Genomic DNA, 27,706 nt, shown 5'->3' on the forward strand with positions numbered 1-27,706 from the left:
GACTAATGTGCAGGAGCTCCATCTTGTTGAAAAATGATGTTAGGTTTCAAGTCTTATATCTGAGGGTACACAAACTGCTCCAACATGTCCAAATACACTGACCCATTCACCGTTTGTTCTGCAAAGAAGAACGGTCCAATAATCCTATCGTGCATTAGCCCGCACCATACATTTACTTTAAGGCTACCATGAACATGTTCAATGACAATGTGCAGATTTTGTGAACTCCAAATCCGAACATTATGTCTGTTAGCCCTTCCTCATAGATGAAAGGTTGGCTCATCTGAGAATAAATATCTTTCAAATGGTTCATATGGCTCTCAGGACTTTGGGACTTAACATCTGATTTCATCAGACGCCTAGAACTCAGAACTACTTAAACCTAACTAACCTAAGGATATCACACACACGAATGCCCAAGGCAGGATTCGAACCTGCGACCGTAGCGGATCTGGCATCCATATCAATGCACTGCAGCATATCCGCAGAAAATTGTTGTCCACATAGTTTGCCGTTTGGCATCAGATATTGCAGAATTTGCACTTTGTAAGCACACATTGGAAGACGCTGGTGAACTACACGATGCAATGTTGATCGAGGTACATCAATACTTGACGAATTGACTGTCTCTTCTGAAACTGCATAACGCGCACTGCCAGAATGTTTCAGAACACTTCCAGTTGCCAGAAACTTCCTATACCATTCCTTAATTGTTTTCACATCAGGTGGATCACATTAAAACACACGCCGATAATTTCCTTGCCCAGCAAATCGGCGATTTTGTTTCTGCAAACCACACTACTGCTTCTGAGCGCTGCTGTAGAGTCGCCATTTTCACTTCGTGCGAGCATGCTACACTCTGGCGACAATACTTGGCACTTCTGACGCGGGAATATAAATTCTTTGAGATGCTCTACAATATGGTGCATGGTTTTCCTCTTCTGAGTCCTTGAAATCAGGGAGGTTTGAGTGGGACACCACGTAGTTTATTTTTGATAAATTTCATTAGCGAATATCAATCACTCATTAGCGAATGCAAACCACAATACCGAGATAGAGTTGTGAAACATACACGGAAGTTTGTAGAGGTGTCTCTATGTTGTGGTTGGCAGGAGAGCCAACACAGGGTTGCTAAAGGAGGCCGAAATGCATGCGTTTTAGCTCATGCAGGCTGGCGTGAGGTCTGGAACATGACAAGGGAATTAGAATTGAAAAAAACGGGCGTAGCTTGTGGAATACTTAACTTTAATCCATTAATGATGAACGTCGCTCTTGACATTACTTGATTCACAGTATCAATAGTAATTGAATATGGCGCCTTGCTAGGTCGAAGCAAATGACGTAGCTGAAGGCTATGCTATCGTCTCGGCAAATGAGACCGTAGAAGTCAGTGAATCATCGCTAGCAAAGTCGGCTGTACAACTGGGGCGAGTGCTAGGGAGTCTCTCTAGACCTGCCGTGTGGCGGGGCTCGGTCTGCAATCACTGATAGTGGCGACACGCGGGTCCGACGTATACTACCGGACCGCGGCCGATTTAAAGGCTACCACCTAGCAAGTGTGGTGTCTGGCGGTGACACCACACTCTGTATCCCAAATTTCTCGCCAGATGCGTAAGAGTGGCGCTAGTAGAAGCACTGTGAGGATGGAACTCAAATTCCCTTTAAAAACAGGCCGTAACTGCCGTGAGCGTTAATTACCTTCGAGTTTGGACGTGGTGAGTCGATGTTAGTCAAGAATTAAGGCGACAAAGACGACATTAGCAACAACTCATTGAGTTTAAATATCATATTACAGGGCTAGGAGAAGATGGATGTTCCTCTGTGATATTGCAGGCTAGGAATATAACTACTGTACATGTATACTGACAGCGGTGGTCACGGAAATGTACAGCCACAAGAACACCGGGTTCTGGACAGCTACTTAGCACTACCGGGAGGGAAGACTGTCGTGTTCGCCCTATGGCTCTGGCGCGTCGTATTGCCTCTGCAGCAGCAATATGAGCAGCTGTTTCATCGCCACAGTGACACAACGAACTTTTCCAAAGCTTTACTTCAAGGACTGCTCAAAGCCAGACGCCCTGTAACGCGCATTCCACAGGCCGTGTTTCGTTCATTCCACTGACTCCAAACCACCGCAGTTTGCTACTTCAGTGGTGTCAAGCGAGAGCTTGTGGAGGACAGGCTTGACGTAACCTGTGTTCTCTGATGAAACCTGGTTCTGACTCAGTGCCAGTGATAGCCGTCTCTTGGTTAGAACGATGCCAGTTGAGGTCCTGCAACCAACCTGTTCGCATTCTAGACACACTGGACCTACACTAGATTTATAGTCTGGGGTGCGATTTCGTATGACAGCAGGAGCTCTCTCGTAGTTATCCCACGCACACAGACTACAAAACTGTACTTCAGCCTGGTGATTCGATCTGTTGTGGTGCCATTCATGAGCAGCATTCGAGGGGATGTTTTCCAACAGGATAACGCTCACCCACATATCGCTGTTGTAACCCAATATGCACTGCAGAGTGTCGACCTGTAGTCTGGACCTGCTCGATCATCTGATCTATCTCCAATCGAGAATATATGAGACATCATCAGAAGACAACTCCAGCAACATCCACAACCAGCATTAACGGTCCCTTTATTGATCGACCCAGTGCCATAAGCATGGAACTCCATCTCTCAGACTGATAACCGGCACCTGTCCAACACATTATACTGGTTATTAATTGACCAGCATTTCACATTTGCAATGTCTTATCTAGCGCTTGTATTAATTTGTGATCTTGCTATGTTTATGACTTAAATATGTTACCTAGACAAGTGTATTCCCTAAATTACATTACCCTACATTAATTATTTATTTTATCTGCGATTTCTTTTCCCCTAGTGCATTTATTGGAAGTTATGTTTAGAATCCCTAACTCCTTGAAGACATGTCTACAAAGTTACAGCGAGTGAAGTTCAAAGTTCAAATGGCTCTGAGCACTATGGGACTTAACTTCTGAGGTCATCAGTCCCCTAGAACGTAGAACTACGTAAACCTAACTAACTTAAGGATATCACACACATCCATGCCCCAGGCAGGAATCGAACCTGCGAACGTACCGGTTCCAGACTGATGCGTCTAGAACCGCTGGGCCACTCCGGCCAGCACATCGAATGAACACTACATACTATTCTCAGTGCTTGCCTTTATGCAGTCAGTTCGTTCTAAGTGTTACGTTCCGAAAAATATGTTTAGATGTTGATTTATTTGTTTATGAGACTACAAGTCATACCAAGATAAAATTTCTTAAAGTAGTCTCCGAGAATTTCGGTAATATTTCCTTCTGTTTGATATTTTTATCACCGAATATAAGAAAAGGTTGAACCATTCTGCCCACTTTACTGGCGTCTCATCCTACGCTACAACTGGGGTCTGAAGTTGGTGTTTTTTCTTTTGATGTACATAACTGAGTATATTGAGTTCTTTTTCGAAACTAAGAAATTCTCTGGAAATATTACTGAGAAGGGTTAATTATATGTTGTGTCTCTCACTCCATAAGTACCAGAGCTGGCTGTTCTGTATTTTTCATATGCGTGAAGAACAGGAGTTGTCCTAAACTTGGGTCCTGTGTGTTTACATTCGTGATTTCTGTTCATTAATTGAATTTCTCTCTTCATGCACTGTCTCGGATATTTCGTTACATTACAGTTGATTGTAATGCTATTTGCTCTAGTCTTTAAATATCGCCTTAAATATTCTCTTCTACTGATTGCCTCCAGTATCCAGCTAGCTATATCTCGACACTTTGTCACATTACTCACTTTGTTGCATCCTCTTTTGACGAATATTCTACTATCTCTTCATTTGGGTTTTTATCCACTCACTTTCTAACATTCTTCTTTAAGTACCACTTTTCAAATGCTCCCATTTTGCCCTTCTCCTGATGTTTCATGGTTTACGTGTCATTTTTACATGCACCTGAACTTTATTATTTCTCTATTCCAGGTCACTAAAGGATTTCTTAACGGACACTAATGTATTTCTTGCACTACACTTACTTCTTCCATTCTGCGCTCATTTCAACTTAATTTCATTCCCATGTTCCATGCTTTCCACGGAATCTGTTGCACGCAGCAGATATTGTAAACTTACTTTTTTCTAAATAATGCTATGTCATTGTATAAACATTAACGCTGATATTTGTTACCCTTGAGCGCTCATTTTGATTCTGAAATTGTTTTCTTTGATTGCTTCTTCAAGATAAGATATGGATTACAGCGGTAATAACATCCAAGCGTATCTGATATACCTCTTATCATCACTAATCTGTCTCAATCATCCACTTTTGTTGTTTCAAGTATGTTTTTGTCATTATTTGAATTGGTCGTTCGTCTCGTAACTTTATCCCCATGTGTTTCAAGGCACTGACACAGACGAATACTCTCCCTAGGTCTATGAATTCCACTAAAAACCTTCCTTTTGCTTTACGTTTTGTTTCATTACTGGATACAAAATCAAACCTACGTCAGTGGTACCTTTACCAAACTCCATTTGAACTTCCCCAGTGCCTCTCCAGTCCTTACATCTGTTTTTCTACGTATTACTTTTATAAAAATTAAGTATACATAAACGCTCTACACTGTAAGGCGGAAGGTATCTTCTTCATTAACTGGCGCCTCATTTTCACTCTCCACTTATGAACGGACCGCGATGAACATGACTAACCACATGACCCTACTATCACCCGAATTTATCTTATCTTGATCTTGTGTACCCTCAGCATGAAATAGAGTAGAGGTAGCAAAACATTGTCACAGTCAATATCTGATATCGGTTCTTTAAACACCACTAAAACTACAAGAAAACTGAGTCGTATATCTTGCGAATATTTTCTTTGAGATCCCCAAATATGTTCATGAAAGGACCGTACAGACTAAATATTTGAATTAGTTGTGTCTCCAAATTGTTCGTACAGGTAATACTGGAGAATTGATCCAATAGTGAGTTTGCACCAAATGCACTTTTCATATACGCTACACTTCCTTAGATACCTCCGAAGTAACATTTGGTGGCTGGCAGTTACCGTTTATAACGGACGTCATGGTCGCTTTTGACTGTAAAACAATTTATTCATAAACCCCACTATTGTAATATCTGTCATTTTGCTATTGTCAAGTGGATTAATCGAAATTTTTGTACTTGGAACAGGAACCAATATGTCGTCATCATATTTGCTGCGTGCATTACGCTGATTCATCTTTCACATATATAACATCGGACCACTACACACTATACTGTATTAATGGCAACTCAGGCGTCAGTGAACATGCGTACTGGAGTGATGTTACTTGTGCAAAAGATGACATCGGCGTTACGTACTTAGCATATGCAAGTTCTGCAGTAACAGACCAGGTCACACACTGTCACGAAGAGATCGCTAAATTAGCTGTGAAATTATACGATCTTCGTTTTGTGTTACTACGAAATACAAAAGTCTACTTTTTTGTCTGTTTGCATATTATGTTGTTTACCTATGAATATGCCACAGTTCATTACAATTCAAATAATATTTGATCGATAATGTAAGAAGTGAAGTCGAATATACTGAAAATATACTTAAATGGTCTCATTCAGTAGCAGTTTGTGATACTGTCTTTTGCACTAAACACAACAATACAATGACACATGTAACACAAATGCTAGTGAAATCAGTGAGTTACTAATTGCATCTGTAATTAGAAATACTAATTCAGAATAGTTATAATTATAAATCTATCGATTTTACAGATGAAAAGTCATGTATTTCATGACTCTGCATAATAAGTCTATGCATACTGATTATGCTGGTCACCATATTGTAATACAACCTATTTCAAGTAAAAGTTTTTAATTATGTTCCATCAAAAGTTGTGAGTCTAACAATACCTGTGAAGACCCGCAAATCTTAAAACACATAAATAGCTGGGCAGTTTTAAGTTTGTCAGACATGATTTATTTGTAAAACCTTATACTTTAGTACATTGTGAAAATGTTCAAAAATAAATCGGAATTTTTGTTGGAGTGAGTGCATAATATTCTACAAGCATGAAAACCCAATTTTATTTCATCTGCAGCGAAGGAAATTTTAACAGTCACCCCAGCTACAAAACAAAAGGAAACGAATTAACCATCCGCTGTAATTTACATTAATATCTGTGAAAAGCTTCTCAAATTATTTCGAAACAAAGTGAGAGTTAATTTTCATCGACACTTATCATTACATTTAGTACCGAATTATTACAACGTGATGATAACTTACATGTATGTTAGATATCTTTCCTCGTTTTGATATTTGCTGAAAAATAATTTTGGCAATATTTGACATCGGCCACACAGGCGAAGGTGCAACATTGGATGTTAGGAATAAGTAGTTTTAAAATCAAAGGCAACCGTGATACGTTTTAAAAAAGAAATCTCCCTGTTAGGAGTAATCAATTCCTGCACAAAAAAACTGATTTCATTCGTTCATTGATAAGAATGAGTGTCAGGTACGAATGGGAAAATGATGGTATTGGCTGGCACATCGGCTGCTACTGCTTATTCGCATCTATACAGTTATATTCAAAACGCTCTAGAATCTTGCAATAAGAGTAAATTTGGGTATCCCAAACCAATTAATTTTGGGTATCCCACTGACTCACAGATGCACTAATGCATAGTTACACACACATTCACACACAAAAGTATTTTGGAGTCCTATCTGTTTTAATGAATGACGTTAGTACTCACAGATGCACTAATGCATGGTTACACACATATTCACACACAAAAGTATTTTGGAGTCCTATCTGTTTTAATGAATGACGTTAGTACACTGGTTGACAGAAAAACCAAGCAGCCATAAAGGGGAAGAGGAAACGAAATGAATCTTGAGGGTATGAGACGTTATTTCAGTGATTACAAAACCTATTGAAATCTACAAAGAACTTGGCAGTCTGAGACCGCTTATCAGTACGACGTTGCACCGTTCCAGTCTGGATGCAGTAACTGATTCCAGTGGGAAGCCTTTGGATCCTCTCCTGAAGCAAGCTGACCATCAGCTGTAACTGGTATCCCAAACCCTAGACACGTACTGGCACAGAAGCGGAGCTAACTAAAGTCCGAGCTGGTCGCTCGCACATTCTGTCGAGGACACGTTTCCAAGTACCTCAACATCACGTAGACCGTCCATACAGATACGTGCCATGCGCGGACGAGCTTTGTCATGTTGAAAAATGACACCGTGATGTTACCAAGAGCAGCAACACGCACAAGACGTGACACATGAGGACGCACGATGTCCCTGACGTACTCTTGTGTTTTTAGTGTTCCCTGAGTCACAGCCAGCCACGATCTGACGTCATTATCCGACGCCTCCCCAAAGCATGACACTGGGAGTAACACCACTGTGCCTCCCCAAAACGTTGGAAGAATGGCACCTGTGCCCAGATCCACATCATATACAGCGATGGTAGTCACTGGTCATCCAGAGTTCTCCGGAACCGCAATCCATCACTGGACACAGAGCGACACCATTCATCAGCAGCCCATGCTTTGCAGTGAAGGCACCACCCCAACCGAAGCCATTTCTGTTGTGGTGTTAACGGCAGTCTGCGCACTGGACAGTAATTCTCTTGTCCGGCTGCTGAACAATGGAAATGAGCGTTTGGCGTAATTGGGCAGGGGGCCCCTTACGGGGCAGGTCCGGCCGCCTTGGTGCAGGTCTTATTACATTCGACGCCACATTGGGCAACATGCGATCCGGATGGAGATGATGATGAATACAACACCCAGTCCCTGAGAGGAGAAAATCCCCTACCCAGCCGGGAACGAAGCAAGGCTCAAAGGATGGCAATCTGTCACGTTGACCACTCAGCTATAGGGGTGGACAGTCTCTGAACAATGTTGCTGGATAGCGCAGAATGTTGCAGGAAGGCAGAGATACGGGGGCTACGATGCGTGTGCTGTGCACAACGCTGTGGTACTCCCTTGTGGTGATCAGATATGGTTGTCCAGGACACTGACAGCGAGTAGGGATGAGCTGGCCAGGCTAACGTATTCTTTTTTAGTTTTAAAGCTGAGTAGCAATAGAAGGATACACATAGAAATCTACACCTTCATCAATAATCCGCAACCCAATTGACGGTGCGTGGAGGAGGGTACTTCACTTACCACTAACTGACCCCCCAATCTCAGAAGCTGCGTTAAGGCCGCGAATAAAACAGTGACCCGACTATAGTATAAATTTCCTTTGATTTTTGTCTATGGTCACTAATTTTTGCCATCACACTACCGATATCGACAGTACATTACGACATGGTTTTATGAAACAGATGGTCATTATAGACCGAATTTGGTAGTCTCATGACAAAAAGCTTCTGACCACAGACGTAAAGGAAGTTTAAATTGATCCCCCATTTCCCGTAGCACACGCGAAATGGTGCGTGGGAAGAATGATTATTGGTAAGCCTCTGTATTACTTCTAAGTTCTCGAATTTTTTCATCGTGGTCATTTCGCGAGATGTACCTGGGAGGGAGTAATATTTTGTCTGACTCATTACGAAAAGTACTCTCTAGAAATTTCAGTAGTAAACCTCTTCGGGATGCAGAGCGCCTCTCTTGCAGCGTCTGCCACCTGGGCTTGTTGTGCATCTCTGTAGAGCTCTCGCGCCGACCAAACCATCCCGGGACGAAACGCGCCGCTTTTTGTTGGATCTCTATCTCTTCTTCCAGTCCTACCTAGTAAAGATCCCAAATTAATGAACGACGCACAGGAATCACTCGAACAAGCGCCTTGCAAACCAGTTCTTTAATGGATAAATAACATTCCCTTACAATTCTTCGTATGAATCTGTCTCACACCTGCTTTTGCTACTATTTGTTTCATGTGGTCATTGCACTTACGCTCGCTCTGGATGTGATTATAATCTGCGACTATTCAAGTGTAATATCATACCTTAGGAGCAAATGAAGTATGACAGGCTTTGAATAAGTAAAGCAACAATTTTTCTCGAACCACATTGGTTTTATTCGGGATTCCAATACACCATACTATTCCCCTTTTTTGGCTACAAAACCCTATTTCTCAACATAATCTGTGTTGTATGGGACAGCTTGGATGGCCAGTATGCCCGCATGGCAATGTAGACAAGTGTAATGTGCTGCGAATACATAGAAAGAAAGATCATTTATCATTTAGCTACAATATCGCAGGTCAGCAACTGGAAGCAGTTAATTCCATAAATTATCTGGGAGTACGCATTAGGAGTGATTTAAAAAGGAATGATCATATAAAGTTGATCGTCGGTAAAGCAGATGCCAGACTGAGATTCATTGGGAGAATCCTAAGGAAATGCAATCCGAAAACAAAGGAAGTAGGTTACAGTACACTTGTTCGTCCACTGCTTAAATACTGCTCACCAGTGTGGGATCCGTACCAGATAGGGTTGACAGAAGAGATAGAGAAGATCCAACGGAGAGCAGCGCGCTTCGTTACAGGGTCATTTAGTAATCACGAAAGCGTTACGGAGATGATAGATAAACTTCAGTGGAAGACTTTGCAGGAGAGACGCTCAGTAGCTCGGTACGGGCTTTTGTTGAAGTTTCGAGAACTTACCTTCACCGAGGAGTCAGGAGTGTATTGCTCCCTCCTACGTATATCTCGCGAAGAGACGATGAGGATAAAATCAGAGAGATTAGAGACCACACAGAGGCATACCGACAATTCTTGTTTCCACGAACAATACGAGACTGCAATAGAAGGGAGAACCGATAGAGGTACTCAAGGTACCATCCGCCGCAAACCGTGAGGTGGCTTTCGGAGTATGGATGTAGATGGTATCACTCTACTGGGCCACGTCGGAGGCAACGTTTTGCTGCATCAGTAACCTTCCCGTCATCCATGAACTGGTTCCCGCGGCGTGCCAAACAAGTAGCAGTCGGATGGAGCGAGATACGGGCTGTAGGGTGGAAGAGAAGAAACATCCAATGCAGTTTTGTGACCTCCTCTCGAGTGTGGAGACTTATGTGAGGCCTTATGTCGTCATGAGAAGCAGAAGTTCGTTTGCATTTTTGTGGCGACGAATGCGCTGAAGTCATTACTTCAGACTTCTGAGAGTAGCATAGCACACTTCAGTGTTGATCGTTGCACCATGAGAGAGGACATCAAACAGAAGAACACTTTCAGAGTCCTAGAATACCGTCGCCATGACTTTACTGGCTGATAGTGTGGCTTCGAACTTTTTCTTCGGAGGAGAGTTGCAGTGGCTTGACTTCATGGACTGCCGTTTTGTTTTCGTTTATAAAGGTCAGGCCCTAGTTTCACCGCCTGTGACGACGTTCGACAACAAATTATTCAATATTACTTTATTCGTGTAAGAGGTACACTTAAATGAACACATACATATACAGTGCATTCAAAGAAAGCCATACAGTATTCACCCAGAATTGGGCTTTTTTATAGCATTGGATGCTGCTGACGTTAAGTCCTTCATGCTACAGCTGGTTGGGCATGAGTTACATTTGAAGAGATGCCGGGTTGTCTGCAAATCACCGCATTCGCACAGTGTTGTGTTGGCATTTGGCAGTTGGAATTTCCATTTATGAAGATTGTCTCTCTATCTTGCGAACTTCAATCTGTAGTCTGTTCAAGGACTTCCAGATGACCCACTTTTCCATGTGTCCAGGCGGCAGGGATTCTTGTGGTGTCATCCAGGTTGACAGGTGTTGGCATCTTTCTTTCCACTTGGTGAGTCGGGTAGCCGCAGCTGATCCTTCTAAGGGCTGTGAAGTTGTTAGGACACTCTTCGTGGACTTCAGTCGTGGCTTGGCTGGTTGATATCCAAAGAGCGGATGTGAGGTCACTGTATTTGATTTATGGAGCAATCACAACGAGGCACTGAACTTTCTCCATGAGGTTGGCCTTAGGCAGCCTGTAACAATCCTACAGCTGTCATTTAAGGCTACATCAACCTTCTTTGCATGTACTGAATTGTACCACACTGGGCTAGCATACTCTCCTGCAGAATGGCATAAGGCAAGAGCTGTTGTTCTTAATGTTTGTGAATGTGTACCCCAGTTCGATCCCGCCAGTTTCCGGAGAAGGGAGTTTCTGGAGGATACTATCTGCTTCAGCTTCAGACAATGTCCCTTGTAGGTCAGTGTACGGTCGAGAGTGACACCCAAATACCTGGGGAGGGAACAATATTCTAGTACAGTTCCATTCCATAATATTTCAAGTTTCCTGTCAGCTTGTTTACGTTTCAGATGGAATGAACAGACTTGCGTTTTCTTAGGATTTGGTGCGAGTTGAATCTTTTCATAGTAAGTACCAAGCTGTTGTAGACCGTGTGTACGCATTATCTCTACATCTTCAAACCGATTGCCCTGGGCAGCGAGAGCAAGGTCATCAGGATACATGAAACTTTTGTTCGATCAACCTCGCAACGCGCAACCAATTCTGCTCAGATGGCAGATCGTTACTCTTTATCGTCCCCTTTTAGACGGCGAGGACGCCAGCTGCCACACATTTTTGAGTTCCCGAACTGGTGGACGAGTATCTGAACACTGCCAACAGAGACGTCCAGTTGAGCAGCGAGGTCTTTCATCAAGTCGAATAAGAGTGTCCGCACGTTTCAACGTTGTCCGCAGCTCGTGGTCGTGCGGTAGCGTTCTCGCTTCCCACGCCCGGGTTCCCGGGTTCGATTCCTGGCGGGGTCAGGGATTTTCTCTGCCTCGTGATGACTGGGTGTTGTGTGATGTCCTTAGGTTAGTTAGGTTTAAGTAGTTCTAAGTTCTATGGGACTGTTGACCATAGATGTTAAGTCGCATAGTGCTCAGAGCCATTAGAACCTTTTTTTTTCTTTTTTTAACATTGCAGGACTCAGAGCTGTGTGCAGTCGGCCGGCGCACAGGAGATCGGAAAGGTTCGTGTGACGTGGTTGCGATAATGACAGACGCCTCGCCCAACGACTCACGATGCTTTTGTTCACTGCCAGATCTCCGCAGACATTCTGTAAGCTCCTATGCATACCTGGGATGCTCTGGTTTTCCACCAAAAGAATGTAAATGACAGCTGCTTAGAATGCACCACCGTTACAGAGCCCATTTTGAAAGCTACGTATAGTGCCGCCATCTATTGTAACTTCGTGAAACTATAGGAACTAAACATTCCACGATTTTCGACAACAAATTCCGGATTTTTTCAACCGTAAAAGAGCGAAAACATATGCTGCGTTGCTTGTTGAACGCCCTAATGCACTCTATAGAATTCAGTTTTCACAGTCACCACTTTGAACTCAAAAATAAGGAAAATAATACTGTTTTAACCAATAACTATAAATAAATTATTGTAATACATGATTCGAATTGCATTATTTACATTTTTCACAAAGAAAACTCATTCTCAACTCCTGTTCAGAATTTGTGGGCCCAGAAGGAGCATCATTGCTGCTAAATTCACTTCTCTTCTCGGCCTGAATTTGAAAGTTTTTCTTCGCGATACATACGCTACGTGTCTTCATCGTTGTTCTCAAAAAGAGCTCTTCTAGGTTTTGTTTTCCTGCTGTTCCCACTCCTCTTTTTATTGCCTTTCTTCTCTTCGGCTTATTTCCTTATCCTTTTTTATTTTATTATCCTTCTCCTTCTTTGTTTGCTGCTTCTAGGTCACTCTTATAAGGCCTTGTTGTCAGTATCACCGCGCAGCTCATCTTTCTGCTGCTGCTGTTACCTTTTCCCCTTAAACAGTGGCCAGGAGCCACTGCCGAAATGGACACTTTGCCTGCAACGACGCCGTTACACGAAAGCTATACACCCTCTAACAGCATCATCCAACCTTCAACGACTGAAGTACGATAATGGATTCAATAAGACACTTTGAACATAAAGTCATTAAAAACACATAGGTGACCTGCCATATTCACTTACCTTCCACCTGGATGATTAAAATCAACAAAAATTATTATAAACATGGCGAGCGACACAGCAAACAGGTCAGACTTGATGGGGTGACTGGGAAACCATGGAAAATAACTTAAACCATTGGTGGCACCATGCTAGCACCTTATAGCTCCAGGGACCCCAATAGCCACTTTTCTCGCCATGGACACTTTGCCTGGCTCTCCCCTTTCCCTGCCTTCATTTCCCTCGCTGTCCAACTTTAGGCCACTGTCACATTTGAATGCTCCACAATTCTGAATATTGCATGGTTCGAACACACAGCCACATGAAGATCCCTTTCAGATGCTGAAACGTTGTCTCACACGAGTATGCTGCTTCTACTTCACTCAACAACTGACTGTTTGTACACCTTATGTACCCTGGCAGACGCCATACCAACACTAACCTGTGCAACAGTAATGCACTCTGGTGGCAGTTCCATCTGTCACAGCGAACTGCAACTCTCACCATTTAAATACCTGCTAATGATGTGTAAGTGTACAAAGTTACCGTAAGGCAACTGGCTGACCCGGTAATCATTTCTTCCCAGTTGGGCGCCTGCATCCCCCACTACCAGTCTGACTGATACTTGGATGAAGAGAACCACGACTCTATCCCACTGACTTCACTCCTTTGGGTGTTGTTGTTGTTGTCTTCAGTCCTGAGACTGGTTTGATGCAGCTCTCCATGCTACTCTATCCTGTGCAAGCTTCTTCATCTCCCAGTACCTACTGCAACCTACATCCTTCTGAATCTGCTTAGTGTATTCATCTCTTGGTCTCCCTCTACGATTTTTACCTTCCACGCTGCCTTCCAATACTAAATTGGTGATCCATTGATGCCACTGAACATGTCCTACCAACCGATCCCTTCTTCTAGTCAAGTTGTGCCACAAACTTCTTTTCTCCCAATCCTATTCAATACCTCCTCATTAGTTACGTGATCTATCCACCTTATCTTCAGCATTCTTCTGTAGCACCACATTTCGAAAGCTTCTATTCTCTTCTTGTCCAAACTAGTTATCGTCCATGTTTCACTTCCATACATGGCTACACTCCATACAAATACTTTCAGAAATGACTTCCTCACACTTAAATCTATATTCGATGTTAACAAATTTCTCTTCTTCAGAAACGCTTTCCTTGCCATTGCCAGTCTACATTTTATATCCTCTCTACTTCGACCATCATCAGTTATTTTACTTCCTAAACAGCAAAACTCTTTTACTACTTTAAGTGTCTCATTTCTTAATCTAATTCCCTCAGCATCACCCGATTTAATTTGACTACATTCCATTATCCTCGTTTTGCTTTTGTTGATGTTCATCTTATATCCTCCTTTCAAGACACTGTCCATTCAGTTCAACTGCTCTTCCAAGTCCTTTGCCGTCTCTGACAGAATTACAATGTCATCGGCGAACCTCAAAGTTTTTACTTCTTCTCCATGAATTTTAATACCTACTCCAAATTTTTCTTTTGTTTCCTTTACTGCTTGCTCAATATACAGATTGAATAACATCGGGGAGAGGCTACAACCCTGTCTCACTCCTTTCCCAACCACTGCTTCCCTTTCATGCCCCTCGACTCTTATGACTACCATCTGGTTTCTGTACAAATTGTAAATAGCCTTTCGCTCCCTGTATTTTACCCCTGCCACCTTTAGAATTTGAAAGAGAGTATTCCAGTCAACATTGTCAAAAGCTTTCTCTAAGTCCACAAATGCTAGAAACGTATGTTTGCCTTTTCTTAATCTTCTCCTTTGGGTAGAGAATCAAAAGTATATATGGTATATTGAAAGTAACTGTCACAGTGCTAAGTCACTGGATATCCAAGTTCGATAGCCCATTGCTTTTCGAGATATGGTCACTGAGGAGGAGGATAACTCAGTTGGTTGACGAAGAGCGAGAAGCCTGGATCGCTGGGCTGGTCATGTGACTGATACCAGTAGGAGCGGGGCTTGTCTTCACCAGACTATATATCACGGAGAGCTGGTCGCTGAGACTTACCGACAGCTCGTCGATGAACAGTGAGAGCACCTGGAAGACGGGGCTGGTCATGTGACTGACGTAGCCGATGGGGGCCAGGCTGGACATGAGGCGGATCTTGTCGTTGTAGTCGGTGCGCGTGGAGGCCATCACGTAGAAGACGGTGGTGCCCTGCGAGTGGCCGATGTAGAACAGGTCCGAGTGGCCGGTCTGCTCCAGAATGTAGTCGATCATGGCGGGCAGGTCGTAGTAGCCAATCTCGTGCCAGCTGCAGCACACAAACCATAACGCTACACTCGCTGGTGAGGTGTTTCTAATACCCCAACCTGTACCTCAGGTGTCTTAATCCTTAAGGGCAGCTCGTTTTGTATTATCACGTAATAGGGGAGAGAGTGTGGCAGATATGATACGCGAATTGGGATGGAAGTCATTAAAGCAAAGACTTTTTCGTCACGGCGAGATCTATTTACGAAATTTCAGTCACCAACTTTCTCTTCCGAATGCGAAAATATTTTGTTGAGCCCAACCTACATAGGTAGGAATGATCATCAAAATAAAGTAAGAGAAATCAGGGCTCGAACAGAAAGGTTTAGGTGTTCGTTTTTCCCGCGCAGTGTTCGGAAGTGGAATTGTAGAGAGATAGTATGATTGTGGTTCGATGAACCCTCTGCGAAGCACTTAAATGTGAATTGTAGAGTAGTCATGTAGATGTAGATGTAGACCATTAACAATAAGACCACGCGAAAATTTTGTAACTCGCTCTCGAATGTCAGTCATCCCCCCCTCCCCCCGCACGCACACACACACACACACACACACACACACACACACTCCCACAATCTTCCTTAAATCGCTACCTCTACAACGTTATGCTGTCGGTTGCATCACAGCCTTCATTGTTTGTTGCTGACACGTCTTGCATCCGCCTATGTGTGCCCTGTGAACTACGCACCTTTTTTCTTCAGTGTTGTACAAAATGTGTTCCTAGGAACGTGTCAGTTCTAACGATCCTAATTTTGATAAAATTGTTAAATTGTTAGCTGGTGGATGGAGAAAGATGTCAGTGAGACATATTAAGAAAGAAGAGAAACGATATTCCAATTACCAGTTGTCAGATACATTCAGAGGAAGAACTTCTGGACAATTGTGATGGGCACCTCTCTGTTTCTCCAATAAAATAAGTACAGTATTAGTTAAACTCCAATACATTATGAATTGTGATATAGAAAAATACACATCAAAACGTTGTGTCAATTCTGAAGACTTTTTTTTTCAACCTATCAACAGCAATTTTTATGTGCGAGTTTAAACCATGGAATTTAGTTTTATGTGAAAATTCACTTCCTACACAGATTCTAAGACTTCGAAGAATGTAAAATTCAGTTCTCTAACAGTTCGTTTACGTGTACTATTTAAAAACCGCACAAAACGTGCGATTTTGTGTGATTAAAAGTAGAAGACTGCAGGGGTTTTATTTACAGAAATTAAATGAACAAGGACTATTTAAACAAAACTTAAATAGATGTAAAAATTAATGTAATATAAATTAAATGAAAATTTCAAACTATTGGTGCCTTAAGTCTAGGCTGAAACATAAGGTTTCCGGATACCCCCACCTTGTAGTATACGTTACAGAAAAGTCACCTCCTTAGTTAAGGTTTAAATGTGGTATAAAGTAATGGATAGAAAATATTGTTCCTCTTTGAATACTGAGATGAAAACTAAATGTCCACACGTGTATGTTATTGGGTAGAATACAATTTTGTAATCCTTTTATATATCTTGAGTATTCTGTACAACATTACAAGGAAGTTAAAAAGGTGGATCATTAACTGCAAATTGTGTTTATTCTACGTTTCAAGTGAAACACGTAATCACATTGGACAAAAAGTTAGTCAGCCCTTCCAAACATCATCTAATACCGTCTAACTCCTCCTCTAGCCTTTATAATGTTCTCAATTTTGCGAGGAAGATTGTCCTCAAGTTTTGTCAGGGGCACCACATCCAAATGATTTTTTTTTCTTTATTGTATTTCAATTCCCCATCACGGTAGGCTGGCAGCAGCAGATGCGCTGCTCTTCAGCCAAGCATAGACATAGAACAAACAGTAGAAGACATTTAAAAATAACAAAGGAGAAAACATGGTGTACATAGATATAAAAAAGGGGGAACATCATGGAAGACAATACACAAAAAAGGGGCGACTGTAAAATGAAGATAAAAACCGTAAAAAACCACACACTGGGACAATTAAAAGAACACTAGGTGCATTATGACCGGAGCATAAAAGTATCGACGGATGACGTAGCACATAAGAAACACTGACAGTAACGCTAAGTACAAGGCCAGCACACAATTAAAATCACACCTCTTGACGCATAGGAGAACAGCACTAAAGACAACACTGACGTGGCACACTGATGGTGACCAAAACGGAGGATCTGCCAGGCGTAGGAGATGAGGGAGACCAGAAGAAGAGAGGGAGGGAGGGGAAGAGAGGGCGTAGCACATAAGAAACACTGACAGTAACACTAAGTACAAGGCCAGCACACAATTAAAATCACACCTCTTGACGCATAGGAGAACAGCACTAAACACAACACTGATGTGACACACTGACGATGATCAAAATGGAGGATCTGCCAGGTGTAGGAGATGAGGGAGACCAGAAGAAGAGAGGGAGGGAGGCGAAGAGAGGACGTAGCACATAAGAAACACTGACAGTAACGCTAAGTACAAGGCCAGCACACAATTAAAATCACACCTCTTGACGCATAGTAGAACAGCACTAAACACAACACTGATGTGACACACTGACGATGATCAAAATGGAGGATCTGCCAGGCGTAGGAGATGAGGGAGACCGGAAGAAAAGAGGGAGGGAGGGGAAGAGAGGGCGTAGCACATAAGAAACACTGACAGTAACACTAAGTACAAGGCTAGCACACAATTAAAATCACACCTCTTGACGCATAGGAGAACAGTACTAAACACAACACTGATGTGGCACACTGACGATGATCAAAACGGAGGATCTGCCAGGCGCAGGAGATGAGGGAGACCGGAAGAAGAGAGGGAGGGAGGGGAAGAGAGGGGGGAGATGGGCGGGGGTGGCGCCGAAGATGGCCGCACAGGGAGGGACGTGGGAGGGAAAGAGGTGAGGATGGGGTGCAGTGTCTCGGGGGGGGGGGGGGATGGGGGGAGGAGAAAAACCCGCTCTGGAAGAAGGTTCAAATGAAGAAGGTTCAAATGAAGTCAATCACTGCTGATTATATCACTGCTACAAAATTTTGTAGAGTATCTTGACTGCTACATTTGATGTGCTGTAGCGAATAGTCCCAAAAGTTTTCTGTCTGATTGAGTTTAGGTGATTCAGAGGAAACAGCCGATGTGTGATAAGCTGCTGAGGAATAGATGCATGCAGCTCTGTGAATATTGCTGTTGTCATCTGGTAAAACGAGTGTTGGGCACCAATCAGGAGATATACAATAGGTACAGCAAAAGGCACAGGCACATCCACTCGTCTGGCACCTCTAAGTTCTGGGCAGCAGCTTCCAGGAGCCGGCCGCAGTGGCCAAGCGGTTGTATGCGCCTCGGTCCGGAACCGTGTGACTGCTACGGTCGCAGGTTCGAATCCTGCCTCGGGCACGGGTGTGAGTGATGTCCTTAGGTTGGTTAGGTTTCAGTAGTTCTAACTTCTAGGGGACTGATGACCTCAGATGTTAAGTCCCATAGTGCTTAGAGCCATTTGAACCATTTTTGAGCAGCCTCCAGGTGGCACGCGTAAACACGGACCTCTTCCTGCTTCCGCGCTATTTCCTCCCGCACGTCAACGCAGATAATATGGGCAGGGAGCCAATAGGGGGTGCTCTCAACCGTCCACTACATTGCCCCCGCCTCGTACTGACAGGCATAGAAATCATCCCAGCGACAGGCTCCAAAACACAGTGCATCACAGACACTCACAGAGCAACGATTCAGCTGTTAGTCGGTTCATTTCAGTACCAGCCCTGAACTCGGTACAGTACTGTGAAGACCACCTCCCAACTTAGAAGTCACTATATATGGAGAACAAGGACTATTAACAAAGTACCTGCAGAATTACTATCAGTTACAGGCCAATATTACAGACTGCCAATACACAGAAAAGATGTTTAGATTTCACTGTGTTAGGTTCAGGACATTAAATGACAAGCACCAAATTGTATCAAAGTTGAGTACCATTTTGTAACATACTCTTAATCAATGTTATTTATTTCGTACTGACCCATCAGATGAGCGTTTCACAATTGTATCATTTAATGGCTACCTTTGCGGAACTACTGCAAGGAAACATTTTTCTGATACCACAAACATTTGGAATGAATTACACTGTAAGACAGAAAAGACTTACCACAAAGGACTACCGTGAATGGGGCGGAAATCGGTAGATGTGATGTACATGTACAGACAAATGATTACAATTTCTGAAAAATTTGATGCTTTATTCAAGAGAAGAGCTTCACAAATTGAGCAAGTCAATAATGCGTTTGTCCACTTCTGATCTTAATACAAACAGGTACCCGCATTGGCATTGGATTATAGAGTTGTTCGATGTCCTCCTGAGGGACGTCGTGCGTAATTCTGTCCAACTGACTCGTTAGATCGTCAAAATCCCGATATGGTTGGCTCGATACGTTCTCAAATATGAAAAGAACCGGTGATCTTTCCGACCAAGGTAGGGTTTCGCAAGTACGAAGACAAGCAGTGTAAGCTCTAGCCTTGTGCAAGCAGGCATTATCTTGCTGAAATGTAACACCAGGAGGGTTTGTCATGGAGGGCAACGAAATGGCGCGTAGAACATCGTCGACGCACCGCTGTGCTGCAAGGGTGCCATGGATAGCAACCAAAGGGGTCCTGATATCAAAATAAATGGCGCCACAGACCATCACTTCTGGTTGTCAGGCCATGCGGCAGGTGTTAGGCAGGCTGGTATCCCACCACTGTCCAAGGTGTCTCCAGATACTTCTTTGCTGGTCATGGGGGCTCAGTTAGAAGCGAGACTCATGAGGGAAAACAATTATACTCCAGTCTGATTCCAGGCTGATAATGTGTCTGAAGACGCTCTGGACAGCAATCAGGAGTGACTATCTGCAGTGCCAATTCTTTTTATAGCAGGACCCTTTTTTCTTTATCCATGGCACGCTTACAGTACAGTGCTACATCGACGATATTCTGCGACCAGGTTTGTTGTCCTCAATGGCAAGCCATCCAGGGCTTGCATTTCAGCAAGATAATGCTCACCCACACACAGAAATTTCCAACTGTTTGTGCTTGCCAGAGCCTGCTGTGGTCAACAAGGTTACCAGATATCTCCCCAATTGAGAACATTAGGACCATTATGGACAGGGCCCTCCAACCAGTGCTTCTAAAGAACCAATTGAACGGAACTTGGCACGACATCCTCCATGAGGACATCCAGCAACTCAACCAATCAATGGCAAGCCAAATAAGTGCTTCTGTAAGGGCTAGAGATGTACCAAGACGTTACTCACTTTCTCAGTTTGTGAAGTTATTTCATTTGAATAAAAGATCAACATTTTATGAAATTGTAATCATTTCTTTGGCTATATATGTATATCATATCCACTGATTGTCGTCCCACTTGGTTATTTTTTTTCTTACAGTGTTATACGTAATAGTGCAGCTCAGTTACTAGATGTACAACAGGGAATGTCCACAACATAAAGAAGATGTAGAAGAACGGAGAACACTTGGTCGTCCAGTACGCTTGAGTAAACATCCTGGTTTGTGGTCATGGTAACTTGAATAAATGAGCCCAAGGTGCGAAGAACACCCCCAAAACATTGCACAATCGCCTTTTGTGTGAACTATGCTGTACGCACACTGTAGGTTAAATGAACATTAGAACGTCTGGCACCATTAGAAAAAAAATGCCAAATCACGACTCGTCAGATGACGGTATATGTCTCCTGTCTGTGTAATGTTCGGCCCAATGAACACGTGTAGAATTGTTGGCCAAGATGAGCAACGACATTTTTTGAGGAACCCAACCCAAATGCAGGTCGTGTGCCGTTCCTTTCACTATTTTCACTTGGAAACTGACAGCACTAGTCCCTGTCGACTTGAGAACCGATTGTCAGTGTCAAGGTGCAGTCCTCGTATCTGGTCGATGTCGATTACGATCTTTATCGACCACTGTCGTTAGGCTATGGCCTCTAGTGGTAGACCGCTTCTTTTAGACATTTTGACAGTCCACTTTGCTACACCAACAAATCGGGCGACTTCGTTTATTCTGTTCTCATCGGTTCATGCCATTCGTTACATCGGTTCATCTCACTGTGATGAGCCCATACAACTGCTGGATCCTTCACTGCTACGACTTATGCCAGAGGTTGAGGGTTACGTGACTGCTTGGTACAAGACCTGCATCGTCACCAGCGCTCCAAAGTGTCATGTGTGCTCTCTTAGTGGGATGGCTAATATTTTGTACGATGAGCCTGTCTGCACACTCGCAGGACAGAAAGTCATAGAGTCACACTATTTGCCCAATAATGAATAAGCCAACTACACAAACTGTATTACAACACAGTGGGGTTGTGAAGTACACAATACAGATGAAAGAACTGCTCTTGCCTCACCTGAACTGCCAGAATTGGTTATCGTCCGGGTTGATGGACGTGTGGTTTCTGGAGTACGTCGTCCCTCGAGCATTGCCCAACCAGACGTCGAAACCCGCGTCGGCCAGGATGTATGCTGCACAGAGCAATGGAGTCTCAGGGTTAGCTTTCTACTCAGCGTTATCTTCAACAATTTTTCTAGCTTAGCGCTGCATATTTGGTAAAGGCTTCGTTCTCAGTCCTGTATACTACCAATTGAACTACATTTACAGTGATAAGCCAAACCATTACAATCGCCTACACAATGGCGTGTCTGCCCACTTTTGGAAGGTAATACAGCAGCGGATCTGCGTGCCACTGATCCGACAGGTCCTTGGCAAATAAACTGGAAGCAGTCTTGATCGCATAACTTTTTTTAATGGTGATCGGTTTCGACCTTTTTACAAGATCATCTTCAGACCATGAATGTCTGCCGGATACGGTGGCGCATGGCAACCCTCTTGCTTGTGGCTGGTGGTGTAACGCATCCAACAGACATTCATGGTCTGATCTAGCAAAAAGGTCGAAACCGGTCAGCATTAGAAAAGTTATGCGACCAAGATTGCGTCGAGTTTATTTATAATAATTACAGATAACTGTTTTTCTATATGAGAATTATGTTCCTTAAAAGGTCCTTGGTAGTTTTCCGGAACGTCGGGTTTAGAGATGAGGCGCATTTAAAGGACAAGATGTGAACATGACTTAACTATCGCGCTCCTCGCACCTCTGCAACACGATAACACGGCTGCGGCCGTGTGATATGGACTGTTATGCTACAGCAATATCAACATCTACATACCTACCCCGCAAGCCATCGTACGTCGCGTGGTGGAGGGTTACGTTTTACCACTAATAGTAATTTCCGTTCCTGTTCCACAAGCAAACACAGCGACGGTAAAACGACTGTCTTTATGTCTCCTCATGAGCCCTAATTTCTCGTATCTTCGTGCTCCTTACGCGAAACGTATGTTGGTGGCATTAGCTAAACAATTGCAGACCTATGTTTACATGAACTTTTTTGTTTAGTTTTGGTTGTAGAATAACATATTAAAATATTTGTATATCTTCGTGAATCACCTTGTATATGTGCATATATCAATCGCATGACTTTTTGTCACTTCACTGTATGTCTTATGGCTTAAAAAAAGCTGTCGTACATTCGTTTCAATTGCACCCCATAAATTATTTGGTAGTCCATAAACTGTTAATTAGAAATAAAATAAAAAGGATTGTAGCTGAGAAAATAATAAATTTACTGTTCGTTTTCTTGGTTTGAACGAAACAAACACACGGATTACGTCTTTAAAGTCAAGTTTAGCAGCAGTGCCATACTGCAAAAAGAATGTATAAGGACGCCCTTAATACTATTAATCAGTTACAGTAAACTTACTCTTGAATTCTTTTTTATTTACACAGCAGATCGCAGGAAACGAAAAAGGTTCTGACTGGAGGAGTAATTATATTATATGTCCTCTCCACGTTTTACGGTTGCTTCCCTCCAGACCTTAGTCGGCAGAAACCGTGAAAACTCAGAGGTGTTCAGCCAAATAGTATATTTGTTTAATCATCCGGCCACCGGTCTTTGAGATCCAACAATACAGTAGCTACGTAGTAGCAAAAAAAAATTTCCCTTACTGTAGGCGTCATTTAAGAAGGTATTTTTCGAAATTCTATCCTTGATGGATGAAACAGGAGATGAAAGATATCTTTGAAAATATTTCGCTATTCTGAAGCTAGAACTAAAAAATTAGTATCTGGTTTGTTGGTAAGAAATTAAGGGAAAAAACAGTGTTTCAATATTTTTGGAAATTCAACCCTTAAGGGAATGGAATAGAGGATGAAAAGTTTAACGGAGGTAGTTGATTATGAAAGCATTTTTTAAGTTGCGTCTATCAAAATTTGTAATGGGTTTCTCGGTTAGAAATTTAAAAAAAAATACATGTGACATTGTTTTTGGAAATTCATCCCCTAAGGCGGTAACACAGGGAATGAAAAATTTTGTGAAAATATTGCATTATGAAATCATTTTAAAGATAAATCTATCGATAATTACGTTCGGCTCTTTGGTTAGAAGTAAAAGAAATTACGTGTTCCAGTGTTTTTCGAATTTCAACCTCTAAAGGCGTGAAATAGGGAATGAAAATTTTTTATGACAGTATTTCGTTAGATACTTAAAGCTAAGTGTATGGAATTTGTTACCTGAGTTCGTGGTTAGAAACAAAAAGAAGTGTGTGTTAGAGGATGAAACTTTCTATGACATCTAAAGAACTCAAAAGGCAGGACTAAGAAAGGTCTCCGACTGCAGCCACCAGAATCGCTTTTTGGTCAGAAGTACATTCGGTAAACACCGTGCTTCTGTGGCCTTAATTAGCGTGAGAAGTTTACAAGATCATGCAACTTGTGACCAAAATCTAAGAAAGCTGTTTAACGGTCTCCAATAGAAATCGGCATTATCAAAGTTACATAGAAAAAGAAATGACTCTTTAATACATTAATTGTTCAGTAAGCCTAAAATATGTTTATAAAATTATTTTTCCAGTTGTAAAATATGAGTGAATCATGTGGCATCTCTGTAAACCAATCGCACTACTTCTACATAAACTGTGACGAAGCTGTGGCACCCGCGTGTGTTGACAGTCGTGGGTTGAGGGAAAGGCTTCTTCTCGTGCACAGGACCAGGAGAGCTAAGGTACCTGTTCTGGGCAGTTGTTAACTCGACTTCCATTGTTGTTGTTTTTTCGGTCAGTTTTTGCACCTTCTCAGTGTCCGCGACCTTGGTGGAGGTCTATCTCGTTACACCGTCGGTACGGCCCTGGCTCTTAGTGTTTCCGAAAAAGCTAAAAGAACAGACCAACTGGAGAAAGTTGCTAGTGAATCGAATTCATGTCGAGAATAAGGATTTGGACAAGCAACCATAATGGACAATCAAAGGACAGTGAAGCCATTGTTGTTGTTGTGGTCTTCAGTCCTGAGACTGGTTTGATGCAGCTCTCCATGCTACTCTATCCTGTGCAAGCTTCTTCATCTCCCAGTACCTACTGCAACCTACATCCTTCTGATCTGCTTAATGTATTCATCTCTTGGTCTCCCTCTACGATTTTTACCCTCCACGCTGCCCTCCAATACTAAATTGTTGATCGCTTGATGCCTCAGAACATGTCCTACCAACCGATCCCTTCTTCTGGTCAAGTTGTGTCACAAAATTCTCTTCTCCCCAATCCTATTCAATACTTCCTCATTAGTTATGTGATCTACCCATCTAATCTTCAGCATTCTTCTGTAGCACCACATTTCGAAAGCTTCTATTCTCTTCTTATCCAAACTATTTATCGTCCATGTTTCACTTCCATACATGGCTACACTCCATACAAATACTTTCAGAAATGACTTCCTGACACAATCCTATACTCGATGTTAACAAATTTCTCTTCTTCAGAAACGCTTTCCTTGCCTTTGCCAGTCTACATTTTATATCCTCTCTACTTCGACCATCATCAGTTATTTTGCTCCCCAAATAGCAAAACGCATTTACTACTTTAAGTGTCTCATTTCCTAATCTAATTCCCTCAGCATCACCCGACTCAATTCGACTACATTCCATTATCCTCGTTTTGCTTTTGTTTATGTTCATCTTATATCCTCCTTTCAAGACACTGTCCACTCCATTCAACTGCTCTTCCAAGTCCTTTGCTGTCTCTGACAGAATTACATTGTCATCGGCGAACCTCAAAGTTTTTATTTCTTCTCCATGGATTTTAATACCTACTCCGAATTTTTCTTTTGTTTCCTTTACTGCTTGCTCAGTATACAGATTGAATAACATCGGGGAGAGGCTACAAACCTGTTTTACGCCCTTCCCAACAACTGCTTCCCTTTCATGTCCCTCGACTCTTACGACTGCCATCTGGTTTCTGTACAAATTGTAAATAGCCTTTCGCTCCCTGTATTTTACCCCTGCCACCTTTAGAATTTGAAAGAGAGTATTCCAGTCAACATTGTCAAAAGCTTTCTCTAAGTCTACAAATACTAGAAACGTAGATTTGTCTTTCCTTAATCTTTCTTCTAAGATAAGTCGTAAGGTCAGTATTGCCTCGTGTTCCAGTATTTCTACGGAATCCAAACTGATCTTCCCCGAGATCGGCTTCTACTAGTTTTTCCATTCGTCTGTAAAGAATTAGTGGTAGTATTTTGCAGCTGTGGCTTATTAAATTGATTTTTCGGTAATTTTCACGTCTATCAACACCTACGTTCTTTCGGATTGGAATTATTATATTCTTCTTGAAGTCTTAGGGTATTTCGCCTGTCTCATACATCTTGCTCACCAGATGGTAGAGTTTTGTCAGGACTGGCTCTCCCAAGGCCGTCAGTAACTCTAATCGAATGTTGTCTACTCCCGGAGCTTTGTTTCGACTCAGGTCTTTCAATGCTCTGTCAAATTCTTCACGCAGTAACATATCTCCCATTTCATGTTCATCTACATCCTCTTCCATTTCCATAATATTGTCCTCAAGTTCATCGCCCTTGTATAGATCCTCTATATACTCCTTCCACCTTCCTGCTTTCCCTTCTTTGCTTAAAACTGGGTTTCCATCTGAGCTCTTGATATTCATACAAGTGGTTCTCTTTTCTCCAAAGGTCTCTTTAGTTTTCCTGTAGGCAGTATCTATCTTACCCCTAGTGAGATAAGTCTCTACATCCTTACATTTGTCCTCTAGCCATCCCTGCTTAGCCATTTTGCACTCCCTGTCGATCTCATTTTTGAGACGTTTGTATTCCCTTTTGCCTGCTTCATTTACTGCATTTTTATATTTTCTTTTATCAATTAAATTCAATATTTCTTCTGTTACCCAAGGATTTCTACTAGCCCTCGTCTTTTTATCTGCTTGATCCTCTGCTGCCTTCACTACTTCTTCCCTCAAAGCTACGCATTCTTCTTCTACTGTATTTCTTCCCCCCATTCCGTCAATTGTTCCCATATGCTCTCCCTGAAACTCTGTACAACCTCTGGTTCTTTCAGTTTATTCAGGTCCCATCTCCTTAAGTGCCCACCTTTTTGCAGTTTCTTCAGTTTAAATCTACAGGTCATAACCAATAGGTTGTGGTCAGAGTCCACATCGGCCCCTGGAAATGTCTTACAACTTAACACCTGGTTCCTAAATCTCTGTCTTACCATTATATAATCTATCTGATACCTTTTTGTATCTCCACGCTTCTTCCATGTATACAACCTTATTTCATGATTCTTAAACCAAGTGTTAGCTATGATTAAGTTGTGCTCTGTGCAAAATTCTACCAGGCGCCTTCCTCTTTCATTTCTTAGCCCCAATCCGTATTCACCTACTACGTTTCCTTCTCTCCCTTTTCCTACTACCGAATTCCAGTCACCCATGACTATTACATTTTCGTCACCCTTCACTTGATGAATAATTTCTTTTATTTCATCATACATTTCTTCAATTTCTTCGTCATCTGCAGAGCTAGTTGGCATATAAACTTGTACTACTGTAGTGGGTGTGGGCTTCGTATCTATCTTGGCCACAATAATGCGTTCACTATGCTGTTTGTAGTAGCTTACCCGCATTCCTAGTCTCCAATTCATTATATTATACACTGAAATTAGAATTGTATTAATACCTTCAGTTCCTGACGGTGTTCATAAATATCAACGGGGACAGGTGAAAATATGTGCCCCGACCGGGACTCGAACCCGAGATCTCGTGCTTACATGGCAGAAGCTCTCTCTCTCTCTCTCTCTTTATCTCATTTTGCTCGATTTCGTTCGTTGCATCTGCTCAGTACGGACGTCGAGAGACACTCGTTTCAGTTCGTCGTTGATCCATTAACTCAGTTTTTTTTGTTACAGAGGGCAGATAGCCGTCTGACCGAACACGCTGAGCTACCGTGCCGTCATCTGGGCCAACGAGGGCACGGAGGACACAGCGACTGCAGGGACTATCTCGCGTACGCCTCTCGCGAGACCCACATTCTCACCTTATATGTCCACACACTGCATTCATAGTGTCCCTACCCAACACACTCATTACTCGTAGACGACATTCTTACCAAGTCCCGTAAGAGTTCGGGGAATATGTGTGCGTCCGCACAGAAGAAGAAGGTCATGGCCGT

General features: G+C 42.6%; 1 protein-coding gene across 1 annotated transcript in view; it reads right to left on the minus strand.

The window, feature by feature from the left end:
• The window catches only part of LOC126291945 (lipase 3-like), a 60,611-nt gene that overhangs the window by 22,541 nt on the left and 10,364 nt on the right, over nt 1–27,706 (minus strand). The window contains exons 3-4 of the mRNA XM_049985694.1: nt 21,563–21,677; nt 14,943–15,189 (exon numbers count right to left, since the gene is read on the minus strand). Of these exons, the coding sequence (XP_049841651.1) occupies nt 14,943–15,189; nt 21,563–21,677 (362 nt within the window). The remainder of the gene's footprint in view (nt 1–14,942; nt 15,190–21,562; nt 21,678–27,706) is intronic.

Source organism: Schistocerca gregaria, chromosome 9 (assembly GCF_023897955.1).
Source record: "Schistocerca gregaria isolate iqSchGreg1 chromosome 9, iqSchGreg1.2, whole genome shotgun sequence".
NCBI lineage: Eukaryota > Metazoa > Arthropoda > Insecta > Orthoptera > Acrididae > Schistocerca > Schistocerca gregaria.